Source organism: Eumetopias jubatus, unplaced genomic scaffold (genome assembly GCF_037043125.1).
Source record: "Eumetopias jubatus isolate StellerSeaLion01/CBP00866 unplaced genomic scaffold, mEumJub1_p1.0 scaffold_3, whole genome shotgun sequence".
Classification (NCBI taxonomy): Eukaryota; Metazoa; Chordata; class Mammalia; order Carnivora; family Otariidae; genus Eumetopias; species Eumetopias jubatus.
Genome location: NW_028274809.1, coordinates 94,652,811 through 94,666,059, shown reverse-complemented (window position 1 = coordinate 94,666,059; position 13,249 = coordinate 94,652,811). Strand labels below are relative to the sequence as shown.

General features: G+C 43.8%; 1 protein-coding gene across 4 annotated transcripts in view; it reads left to right on the top strand.

Annotated features, from left to right (window-relative positions):
- The window catches only part of MGAT5 (alpha-1,6-mannosylglycoprotein 6-beta-N-acetylglucosaminyltransferase), a 325,833-nt gene that overhangs the window by 211,200 nt on the left and 101,384 nt on the right, over positions 1-13,249 (top strand). For all 4 annotated transcript variants that reach the window (XM_028101249.2, XM_028101248.2, XM_088021737.1 and 1 more), the window contains one exon: positions 6,043-6,176. In XM_028101249.2, the coding sequence (XP_027957050.1) occupies positions 6,043-6,176 (134 nt within the window). The remainder of the gene's footprint in view (positions 1-6,042; positions 6,177-13,249) is intronic.

The following is a 13,249-nucleotide window of genomic DNA, read 5'->3' as shown; positions in this document are numbered from 1 at the left end:
TACTGAAGTAACAATTTGGATAAAATGTGGAAAATGTCATTTCTTATACTGCTCAGGTTTGAGATGATGACTCATTTCTCTTCCCCTTTCCCTCGTGAGTTGTCATTTTTGGAAGAGAAAGCTGTGAATGCCTTGTCTGAATGCTGGGGTCTTGCACTTTTTAAGACGACCTGTGCTGAGAATGACCCAAGTGAACGCCTTTGTCATTTTGGAGAAGAACCCATTGTTCCCTCTGTGTGGGTTTGGGACCATGATTTAGTGTTTGAGATGATTTTACATGGTACACAAGCATGGCATTAAATAACAATGAATTATATAATGAAGTTTATCAATCTTTCAGATTTCCTCCAATCTTTCTAAAAAGGCTTAGTTAGATGCTCTTGTACCTCCAACACATCGTGCAATGCTTACGTGCATTTTTAACAAGCTGAGAGTAGCTGTCAGTTTCAGCCTTCAGGCAAAGTATCCAGTTTAAATTTAATAATAATTTTTAAAGAAGAGAAATACGCTATTTTTGGTTATCTTCCCCTTACTAGAGTTGGTACTGGCTTTCATTTATGGCCTCTAAAGTTTTCCAATAGATGTAAATAAACATATTTTATCTAATGGTGTCAGTGGTACATAAATTTGGTAAAAATCCTGAAGTTAGTACCAACCTGACTAGCTGATAGTAAATGTTGACCTACAGTTTGAACCAACTTCCTAAAAGAACACTTGGAAAATCTTTCAAGTAGCATGACTTAAAATCTCTTCGTGTGTTTCTTTTCTGTTGCTATTGGGTAAAGAGATGTTTTGATGTGTTCCTGTAACTTGACCCAATTAATTGAATCCTTAACAACTTGAACTGGGTCCATTTCAGATTAGTTTATAATTTCATATTATTTATTAACTTTAATCTCCAAGCCTATGTCAGATTGCAAGTCCTTTAGTAGATATTCAAAAGAAATAAAAGGTCAAGATTTTAAGATTCTCCAAAACATAGTAGGGAAAACATCATTGTCTGTAGAATTTTCTTGCAGTTTTCTTGCCAGTAGCAATATTTTTTTCTCCCTCAGCGGTGCCATGCTCAGGGACAGAAGGAAGGGATTGATTGAGGAGTCTGTGCGCTTTTCGTTTCCTTTTGGATATAGTTTCATCAAAAAGCAAAACAAAAATCTTGGTTTGAGCCAGGATAGCGCTCTACCTTCTGTATCACATTATTCCTGGTTTTTTTTGGTTTGTTTTTCCTTGAAATCTTCATACATCACAAGCCGTCACATTTGTTCTCAGTTATGTGGAAATAGCCATCTTTATTTTTGGTTAATAAGCCGTGTAAGTAAACAATTGTTTTTTTTTTTTTTTTTTTCCTTTTTAGCTACAGCATTAAAGAAGGAAAGAAAGGCAGAGCTATCATTCTCTGGCATTTAGCAAATGGCAGGCATCTGGTACAAAAGGACAGAGACATCGCGGGCATCCCTAGACTCACATATCCTCACCATTAAGAAGGGCTGTTGGGATGGAAAAATGTCCTCAGTGGTAGTGTTTTGGTCAATTAAAAAGGATGATTTCATTATTAAAATGGTCACCACCGATTGGTATTTGATTCTTTTTTTTTTTTTAAAGATTTTATTTATTCACTTGAGAGAGAGAGAGAATGAGAGAGAAAGCACATGAGATGGGGGGAGGGTCAGAGGGAGAAGCAGACTCCCTGCCGAGCAGGGAGCCCGATGCGGGACTCGATCCCGGGACTCCAGGATCATGACCTGAGCCGAAGGCAGTCGCCTAACCAACTGAGCCACCCAGGCGCCCTGGTATTTGATTCTTATTGGATGAAAAGGCACTGTCTCCAAGGAATTTTCTGGAAGGGTATAGTATCTATCCTCCCTTTAATAAATCATCGTCCATGTTAGTAATACTAGCTGGCAGGACATCAGTTAGGACTTCAGCCCTGCAGTCTTTGTGGTGTGATGAAGCTAAGATTTCATCCAGAGACCAAGCAGGTCCTCTGGAAAGTTTCTTGCCCACTTCTTTCCCTTCTGAAGATTTGACACGGTCAGGACTCTCTCGATTCATCTTGGTTGATGGTACATGGCAGGAATTCCGTTAAATGTAAAAGTATCATCTGATCTTCCATTTAGGAGCAAAACCTTGAGTCCTGTTGATCTTGGAAACATATCTGTAAATTCTTTCCAATTTATGTAGGGACCCAAGAAATTCAGTTAAACATGTGTTCAGTGCCTTCATGCAACTAGTACACCACTCGGGACTGCAAAACCCATACCCATTTTTCTTCCTGTGAGGTCTTTGCTGAGTATTGAGGACACACAGGAAAGTGAGGTGCAAATAGCACAAGATACACCATGTTTTACATCCAACTCCAAATTAGAAAGTAGGTCCTGGCAAGGAACTTGTCCATCTTATAGTAGTGTGGCTCAGAGCAAAGAGAATGTTCCAGAAGTCATTTGGCATGAGCACAGCGATTCCCGTTAGGAGGAGGCCAGCTGCGTTGGGCAGCAAGGCAAATATCTTTTTAAGTCATCGATCTGTTCCTGATGCTTCAGACACACAAAAGACATTAGAGGAACTGCATAAATATTAACAACACAGACCCAGTTCCAAAAACACAGCTGTAGAATGTGATTGAAGGAGGAAAACTGTAATGTTAAACCCCCTCTGCCATACACAGAGATCCGTCCCCTGCCTCTGGTTTATAAAACAAACTCAGGTCAGCTAAAAAAAAAAAAAAAATAGATGATTCCCAAACTAAAGCTTACGTAGGAGGAAGTAGAATTCCAAGTTTCTCAGACGTTCCATCTTTCATGCTATAGCTTTCCGCTGGCTTGAGAAGCCCAGCATCATGTAGCATGGTATCAGAGTCCCAGCTTGCAGGCATTAGGCTCCCACCAGGCGTCTTGAATCATCAGGGTTTGTCTGAATTCTCTAAACTTAGAAGAAAACCAGCAAAACTCCAAAGTTAAAAATAAAATCACACGCCAAAGCTAGAGAGGCATATACCCTGTTAGAGTGGATTGCAACTGAGTAGAAGGAGCCAAAGCCTTCGAGACAAAGGTTTCTTAGGTCAAGGATGGCCTGTTCCTCCCTGCTGTGCTTGCACAGAGCCTGTAATCTTTGAGGCTCAGCCCCATCCCCTGGGCAGGAGCAGAGCACCCCCACCTGTCCGCGTGTGTCCCTCCCTCCCCTCCTGCTCTGCAGCAACCCTCTGCAGAACAGCCACTGTTGTCCCTACATTCTCTGAATGCTGCCATCTTTCTCAAAATATACTGATTCCAACCAGTGGCTTATTTTAAAATACAAGTTAGAGTTAGTTACAATATGGGAGGTTTTGATGTAAGTTTTTAATGCAAACTTTGATCCTAAAAATATACACATAAGTTAAGGAATGGCAATGTTTTATTAGTAAGAAAAAAGGAATGCCCCAAACTACTCAGAGACCAGAGAAAACACACACAGATCAGTTCCTTGGCTCCCCAGCTTTCTTTATTCCTGGACTGGTCCCGTTTCTGTCCACCTTGTGGTTGACGGCTGTCAAGCTGATGATGCATTCTTGGTGCTAATTGTGAAAACTGTCACTGTGACGGGAGCATGTTCCTTGAGAGCCACGCAGGAATCCAAGCTAAGGAAGCGCCTTCTGTGGTTGGCTTGTGTTCGCTCTCGCCCTCTGTCTTCTCCCGTTCTTGTCTACGCAGAGGGTGGTGATCTCAGATGAGAAAAGCATCACACGGAAGTGGCGATTTGCTCTTGATTTTTCTGGAAAATCCAATCTGGTGTTTGCATTTTATTCTGAATCACACATTGATGTGAAAAAAAAGTTGAGAGAACGCCTTCATCGTAGTGGGGAAAGGAAGAAAGAAACTGGATCCGATACTTACAACTCACTTGCCATTATCTGATTATAAAATGCAGGCTTTAATATTTTTTTAAGATGTTATTTATTCATTTGCGATACAGAGATAGCCTGAGCAGGGGGAGAGGCAGAGGCAGAGGGAGAAGCAGACTCCCCGCTGAGCCAGGAGCCCCACGTGGGGCTCGATCCCAGGACCGTGGGACCATGACTTGAGCCGAAGGCAGATGCTTAACCATCTGAGCCACCCAGGTGCCCCTAAAATGTGGGCTTTAATATTTATTTGCTTTTATGCTCATTGGTCCAGGAAGAGCCATTGAGAAGTATTGATGAGGTGTAACCACAGAAAACAGAGCTATTTTTATTGGCCAGGCACAAGCTAAATGTACATCAACGGTTTGAGAATCGGTGATGAATTGAAAGAATGAGTTAATTAATGTAGGAGATTTCAGCATTGATTCTTGCATTGGTTGTTTTTTTGTGTGTGTGTACTCTAAAGCAGTGATTGACAGGCTCTTTCTATAAAGGGCCATGTAGTAAATATTTTAGGCTTTGCTGGCTTATGGTCTTTCCGGCAACTATTGAAGTTCTCTGTTACTGAGTGAAAGCAGCCGTACACCCTAAGTAAACAATTAGGCGTGGCTAGGTTGAAATAAAACTTCATTTCTGAACACTGAAAATGGAATTTCATCTAATTTTCATGTCACAAACTATCTCTTTAAAAAAAAAAAAGAAAAAACCTTTTAACATAAAGATCATTCTTCGTTCACAAGCCATACAAAAATAGATAGTAGACCAGATATTTGGCTGACCCAGTTTGAAGATTTTGTTGGAAGAGTCAAATGAAACGTCTTCGGTTTTACTCCTGGCTCTGGAAGAAAGCAGTAATGTCCCAGTCCTGTCAAGTTGACAGAAAAATCAACACTGCCTCTTAAGGGAGGTTCTAAACTCTACCTAAAATTAAATACACTTATTAATTGATGAAATGGTAAATGACTGTTGAAAGAGCTAAGGTGTGCCGTATGCTTTACAGAGAGTAAGACCTCCCTCTTCGTCAGTTCGGGCTGCTGTACAAAATGCCACAGTCTGGGTGGCTTAGAGACAACCTTTATTGCTCACGGTTCTGGAGGCTGAAGTGCAAGGGCAGAGAGCCGGCATGGTCAAGCGAGGCTCTCCTTCCTCCAGGTCTCAGACTTCTCACTTTGTCCTCACCTGAGGGAAGGGGCAAGGGAATTCTGGGGGGTCTCTCTCTCTCTCTTTTAAATTAATTTATTTCAGAGAGAAAGAGATCAGGAGCTGGAGGGGCAAAGGGTGAGAGAGAGAATCCCAGGCAGACTCCCTGCTGAGCGTAGAGTCTGACTCAGGGCTCCATCCCAGAACCCTGAGATCATGGCCTGAGGCGAAATCAAGAGTCAGACACTTAACTGACCTGCCACCTAGGAACCCCTGTGGGGTCCCTTTTATAAGAATACTAAACCCATTCATGAGCTAATCACCCCCAGGGCCCTGTTTACTAGTACCATCACCTTGGGGGTTTAGAGTTTCAGCCTAAGAATTTGGGAGGGGAACACAAATATTCAGACCATGGCCACTTCTAAAAACGGTAGTTCTTTCGTTTCTTCAGCAGCTCTTCGTTAGGCTCCACCGTACGCTTGGCCCTAGTGAGGGGGCAGCAGTGAACAAGGCAGTCTACAGTGCTAGCTCTCGTGGGACTTTGTATTTTGTTGTTATCTGAGTGATCTTCTATGACTTGTCAGCTAATCTGACGGAAAACATACCTGTGTGTGATCGCTCAGGCTCAGAAGTCACACATGGAGATGTATGGTATAAAGGTTGTAGTCTCTCACTTTCCACCCACTAGTGTTTCTGATGAAAAGTATTTGTACGTTCTTGGTAGTCCCTGCAGGACAGGTTAGAACTTTTACCTTTTTTTTTTTTTAAAGATTTTATCTATATATTTGAGGGAGAGAGAGAGACAGAGTCCAAGTGGGGCAGGGTGGGGGTCAGCAGAGGCAGAGGGAGAAGCAGACTCCCCGCTTAACAGGGAGCCCGACGCTGGACTCCATCACAGGACCCTGGGATCATGACCTGAGCCGAAGGCAGACGCTTAACCAACTGAGCCAACCAGGCGCCATGAACTTTTACCTTTTGAACTTTGGGGTCAGAGTTGTAGTTTTATCCACATTACTTTTTCTTTTCAGGTGCATGCTCCGAGTCCTGGATTCATTTGGTACCGAGCCAGAGTTTAACCATGCTAACTATGCCCAGTCTAAAGGCCACAAGACGCCCTGGGGAAAATGGAATCTGAACCCACAGCAGTTTTATACCATGTTCCGTGAGTATTCACGCTTCCCCTCTGCTTTCCAGAATGCCACCGGAGATAAACGGGAAAAGAAACTAGATGGCTGTGTATTTTGGGTTATGATTCTCAGGGCTTTTAGCTGTAGAAACATGTGCTGTGGAACCTTTCCCTTGGGAATCACTGATTTTTTGTTGTTGTTGTTTAATTGGAATTAAGTCCATATGAGCATTTTGTGAAAAGCCTTAGAAATGTTCTAGAGAAAAAAACGTTCAATCTGAAGTATCACTAAAAACCATTTGGGAAAGGACTCTGGGTGGATTCTGGATTGGCAAGCACTAAACACGTTTCATTCCGCACAGATGCTGTGTAGGGTCCACTTGATGACTGATGAGGAGTGAGGTCTTTCATGTAGATAGATTTTCGAAAAAAATGAATCTTAATTATTTATACATCAACCCTTGTAAAGAAAAAAAGTCAGCTTTTTTTTTTTTTAAAGGATCTGTTCCATACCTAATCACTTCTCACGCTCTGACACCAGAATGAAATCTTACTTGCTCTTGCTCACCAGGTGTCACTGATGCCAACAGCAGTAATAATTTCAGGAGGTGTTGTAGTGGACACCTCCAAAATGATGAACTGACTTTTCCGGCGGTCGGTTTTTTTCTGTTTCTGTCCTGTTCCCTTTCCCATATTCACCATTTCTTATTGCTGCTAGCAATTTACCTCCTCGAGCCTCATTTCACTGATAATTAGCTGAGGACTGTGACGGAAACTCCCAAATTTGATAATGATCGTGCCCAAAATAAACTTAGAGTTGAAGTCTGTATCCCTCGATTGAGGTGAAGTCCTATTCTGGAAATGTCACACGAGTTAAACATGACCTCATTTGGATGCTCAGAGTGGAGAACTCCCATTTTCCAAAGTTGTCAGAATAATTGTAATCCAGAGATTTTCATCCTAGAATTAGTATCTGAGATGTGGGTCTGTTTCCTTTGTTGAGACCCAGGGGATTCTGTGGCCTACTTCTCCCTGTGTGCTCGCCTCTCCCCATTGTATGTAGTCACCCTTTTCTCAGGTTCATTAAACATAACAAAGAACACATTGGACTTAATCCTTGCATGTGACATATGAGACAGTAGAATTAAGGGTTATGGCAATTGGACAGTGGTGATTTAAAAATCAGCTCATGGTCAAGTGTTCAGTGTTCTTTTCAGCTCAGAAGGATTTGCAAGAGCATGTTATATGCATGGCAGACATTATTATTGTTCCTGGAGCTATATCATCCTATTGCAACCCGTCCTGGGGGCACAGCTTAGGGGACAGACTAATATGTGGCACGTTGGGTGATAGATGGCTGGTCAGCATGTTAAGATATGATTGGAGTTAGCCTTTGGTTTGACTTTATTGTATAACTTTTGAGGGGCTGGGATGAGGTGGTATAGAATATTGTAAGAAGTAACCTGTGCATTATATCAGATGAAACATGTTAGGCATTTCTAAAATGGCCAGAATAACCCGAATGATAGGCTGTATCCTCTACAAGATGGTGTTGCCTTGTATCCAGAGAGTAGAAATAGGAAGTATTTCTAGAAACTATAAAGTTCTCTTCTAGAATGTTGAAAATCAGAGTCCTAAAAACCTATTTTGTTCTCCACGAATGGAGGATTTCAGCAGTGTTGGTTGACTGAATTGAAAGAAATTCATTGCTTAAAATGTAACTAAAGATGAAAACACAGACTAATTCCTATTAACCTGGGAAGGGGACGGATTTTCTGACTCAGAATTCAGCAGGAATCAGGGGAGAAAACTGATACATTTGACTGCCTTTAAAAAAAACAAAAACAAAAAACCTGTATGGCAAAAACAAGCAAATTCTATCTTGGTGGGTTAGTATCCTTTAGTATATTAAGAGCTTCTAAAAACTGAAGGAAAAGTTCCATAATCCAACAGGAAAATGAGCAAAGGCCATTATTCATTGCAAGGAAGAAGAAGCTTATTGCCCCAAGCATTTGAAAACATATTACCCTCACTCACCATAAAGAGAAATACATACTTTAACTGCACCAAGACACCATGTCCCAAACATCAGGCTCACCAGGATCCAGAAGTTGGTAGCATAGCTATTCCAATGGTGAGGGTCCGTCCATCTTTTCCTGCCCTACTAGTGAGAATGCAACATGTTACTAAGTGGGGGAGCATATTTGTCACCATCTAACAAAACTATCAGCACATCTTCCCTTTGAGCAGGTCATATCTAAGAGTCTCTCCCAAAGATAAGTGAGCAGAAAAAAAATGGTGTGTGCACAGGTCATTTGTTGTGACACTGTTCGAAATAGGCAAAGAGTGGCAATGACCCAGATGTTCATACTAGGGGACTGAGTAAATGACATGGTCCCCTGAGAGAGGGGAGCACCATGAAACTGGAAGGAGTAGTGAGGACGGTTCCCCACCGCTCTAAGGGATACGGAGAAGTAATAAAGCCAGCACGCAGGGCAGCTTGTCGACCTCCTCCCTTCTGGGTGAGAAGGCAGGGTGTGCGTATGTTAGTGGGTGTGAACTTGCCTGCCTTTTCAAAAGAAATAAGCTAAGGATAAATAGCAAGCCTTTGAAAATCACTTCCCCTGGCGGAAGGGGGTGCAGGACCAGGGACAGAAAGATGTCTCTTTAACGTACCTTATTTTGACTTAGGAACCATGTCAATGTTTTGCATAATTTATAAAAAGAAAAAAAGCATTCACAAACAACCGAAAACGACTGAAAAAAAGAAACACACCTAGTGTTCTATATCAGATTAGTGTGAAGGTCCCACACAGAGAAAATAATTACTTCAAGTGACTTTAAAACTCAGTCTTTGGACCATACATTCATAGTGGGAAATATTTACATTGTTATTTGAAACTGCTAGAGGTATACTGCAGGAGCCCAGACTTTCAGTATACAAGAAGGTGGGTAGTATTTAAGGAGTTTAAAGACTGTATTATCTCCAGCTAGAATAGGAAATACCAATATCAATTTACTTTTCTCTTTAAAAAGGAAGTGTTTCCTAGCTCTGTACTTGGAAAAGGATCAAAAGTAAAGACAATCCAGTAGCAAGGAGTATCCTTGGCACTCAGACTGGGAACCTTTTAAATACCTCTCCCACTGGGGCGCCTGGGTGGCTTAGTCGGTTAAGCCTCTGCTTTCAGCTCAGGTCATGATCCCAGAGTCCTGGGATGGAGTGCCGCATCAGGCTCCTTGCTCAGCAGAGAGCCTGCTTCCCCCTCTGCCTGCCACTCCCCCTGCTTGTGCATTCTCTCTCTCTCTCTCTCTCTCTCTCTAACAAATAAATAAAATCTTTCAAATAAATACCTTTACCATGATAAGGAACCTCCTGCTCAGATAAATAGCTGATTCCAGGTCTAGGGCAGGAAACATTCACAAGGGGACCTCTAGACATGCCAGCAAGGAAGCTAAGGAAGACCATTGGGATGGAGTGAGAAGGACATAGGAGCCAAAGATCGGGTAGTTTGAGAATCAGAAAGAACAGCTACAGTGAATTGCAGTCAAACCAGTGACGGATACTCCACGAGTCCAGGATGATCTCCAAACAAGAGAAGCCCACAAAGTCCATTGATCCCCCTTCTCAAGTTGCTGGGACACCATGTCATTACTCTGAAAAATAAAGGGAAAGAATCCAGCTTTAATCCTGCCTTTCTAGGGCAAGTTGTATTTGAAGGTAATCAAAAAGTTGATGAAAGAAATTTGCTAATCATGAGGAAATCACAGCTAAAAAATGCCAAAGGAATGAAGAAGGAGAAAATCAGCATTTTAATACTCCTAAAGAGACAGTGGAATAAGGCGGGGATCATCCGTGGTTGGTACGGCCTTCACCTCATAGGTTGATGGCAAGCTTTCTCATGAATGACGCTGCCTTAAATGCAGAAAATATGGACCTGAAGAGGGCGCTTAAGCAGTTCGAGACCTTTGTTGTGTTGCGGTGTCTGGGCTGGAGAATTGGCACAACACAGTGACTCCCAAAGCCTGCCCCCAGAGAGCTTGGGTGTCTCCTCCAGAGGGGGGTCCTTTCCGAGCCACTTGACGGAAGGCTGGGTCCGGTCTAACCCAGTCATCCCCACAGCATCTTCCATTCCCTCGCCCTTTGGGTCACTGGGGCTATTCTAGCTGTCCGAAGGGGAAGATCGTTGGTGTGAGTAAGAAGGAAGTGTCAAGTTATGTTGATGTATTGTTGATTTTTTTTAAAACACAGCGTATTTACTGTTGTTCACTATGTGGGTTGACAGTAATCATTACATCGCTGGTGTGTAAGTATGCACATGCATTACACAGTTGTACTAGATTGTGTGCTGATGAGGTGCAAAATGGAAAGCGTGGATCCCCAGGAATAGAGTGTTGTACTTGTAGAACTCTGTTGTCTTCTAGTCCAGCTGTCATCCGACCAGATTTAGCAGTGTTATAGCATGTGTGAAGTGCAGAGGGAGGATGGGGAAGCTGGTCAGAAAGGGCCCAGGTTTCGGAAGAGAAGGAGAAACACGCACCATTGCTGACGCATCTCTAGGAGCGATGACATGAGGTGGCCCTGACCAGAGCGCGTTTGCTCTTAAATATTCAGAGCTGAACACTTCTCACCTTAAAGCTGCTTCTATTTCTCCTCTATCTCTTCTCCTCACCAAGTTGGTGGACTTTCTACAAGTTGGAAAACCTGATTTTTCTTTATTGTTTTGCTCCAGATCTCAGAATTTCACTGCAGCCATCCTCTTTGTGTATTCTGTTTGCATTCGGGCATTTTTGTGTCAGCATAGACTATTCCTGATAGCTCCCTAAGCGGCTTCTATAGGGACCATCCGAGTGGTCAGGCAACGCTGAGTCCATTTGGCTACACCTACTGAGTGATGATTTTTTCCAAGAAGCTGAAAAATATGGGGGTTCCTCCCTCATGGCAAGCCCCTCGTTCCTGCACTTACCTCTTGGCCACACTCCAGGTGGCCTGTGGGCCAGGCACTAAGGCCTTCCTCTTGCCACCAGAGCCAGCCCTTAAAAACTCAGCTTGGACTGAGCTATCCCCGCTCAAAGACCGTGGTGCCCTCCCTTGGCCCTCCCCCCACCTCCCCACTCCATACCCCTCCCCAGGTGCTCACCCTGGCCCCGCCAGACAGCCTGCTGGTTTCTGAAGGTGCCTCCTAGGTACCTCCCCACTCTGGCTTCCTTCAAATCACCCTGATAGCAAAACTGCATTTTTTTTTTTTTTCTTGAAGACTCAATTTAAAAGACTTCCTCCATCTTTCCAGTCAAACTGAAGAGAAATGTTAACCCTATCACAACAAAAAGCCTCCCCCCCTTGGAGAAAGGCCCTCATACTCTAATATAAGCATAGCATTATCATAGCTTTCATGGGTATATTTTTACGTAGTTGTAAATACATAATAGAATTCTGGATCTCTTTTTTTTTTTTTCCTTCACTTAATAGATAATTTTTTTCCAAGGCTCTTTTAAAACCATGATTTCCAAAGCGGTTTTATAGTCCATCAAGTGACTAGCTCGTAATTTGTACCTATTTTGGGGAAAATTATGTTGTTTCTTGTTGACAGGTAACGCTGCTGCTTGTTCTGGGCTTGCCAGGGTCTTGGCTTGACCCTCCAGTTGGGCATTATTTCCATAGGCAGCCTTCGGTCTGCTATACATTCTGCTTTTTCTGAACTCCTGGAGGCGGTCTGTCTTGTTTTTCTCACTTCCCAACAAGGTGCGTTATACCTCGGTAAACAAAGGCAAGACATTTGCCCGTCCCATCTACGAGAGAAAACGAAGCCCTGAAGTCGAGGACTCACGCCTCGAGGTAGCCCGTATTTGGATAGCTCTAACTCCCTGCACCACGCCCTCTTGCACAGCTCCCTCGGGCTTATGGAACAGCAGCAGTGCTGAGCCGTCTTTGCCTGATTGTGTTTGTCCCTCCCCTTCGCTGGAGCCTCTGCCTGAGCGCAGCAGGAGCAGAGATGACCAGACTCCTCAGCCCTGCGCTCAGGCGGCTGTGGTCCCAGACTTCTCTTGACGTCCCCTAGCTGGAAGTTTTCAGTAACATTCAGGAGCCTGCTGAACCGCCTTGCTCTTCATTTCGCCGTCTGAGAACGTTGCCTGTTCTCTACGCAGAGTCCGTTCGTATTGGCTTATTTTAAATTAATTAATGAATTAATATTTTGAGGACTGCCACATTTGAGCTGTCATTCACCATCTGAAGACACCGAACAGTTCGCCTTCTGGGTGCTCGCCCTCTGCGCTTTGAGTCGAGGGCTGGGGAGGATTCAGCATTTCTCGGTACATGTGGGCATCGGGCAGAAAAGACAGGGAGCTGTGATAAAGTTGAGTGAAGAACGGGCTGGGGGTTTCTGGAGGTGTTCTTTGAGAGCCTTCCCATTTCACCTCCAGCCCCTCTCCTTTCTTTACACCATCTGGCCTGCCTCATGCTGTTGTCCTCCTCTTGGCTTTGACGAGTCTTCCAGGGTGCCATGTGTTCTCCGATGTGCAGGCCATTGTGTGTGTACTCCTTGGTCTGGAAGCTCCAAGCCCTCACCCCCAACACACACACCCTTGCTCATCCTTCAGGGACGTGTCCTGTCCTCTGGAAACCTTCCCTTCCCAGAGCCACATGCTCCCATTCTATGACTCTTACACGTGTATTCCAGCCCCAGTCCTACCTTGTGCGCCCCACACGCCTGGTCACTGCTGAGTCCTCCATACCTGAAGTGGTAGCATCATTGGTGATAAGTATTTGTAGGATCAATGAATAAAGAGCAAGAGGACTCAGTTTTCCCTCACTACAGGATGGGGTTAGTTAAAACGTAAGTCAGATCATGACACCCCTCTGCTCACCCCTCTGCTCACCACAGGCATCTCACTGTAGGGAAAGACCAGTCATTCCAGTGGCCTCAAGGCACCAATATCTGTCTGGCCTCATCGCTTACTACATGTCTTCTTGCTCACTGCTCTCTAGTCCCATAGCTGTTTCCTAGTTGGGTCAGGCACCCTCCTGCCCCAGGACCTTTGCATTGGTTATTCCATCTTTCAAACATTCTTCCCTTAGAGACTTTCATGTCTCTTTCTTCGGGGTTTTGTTT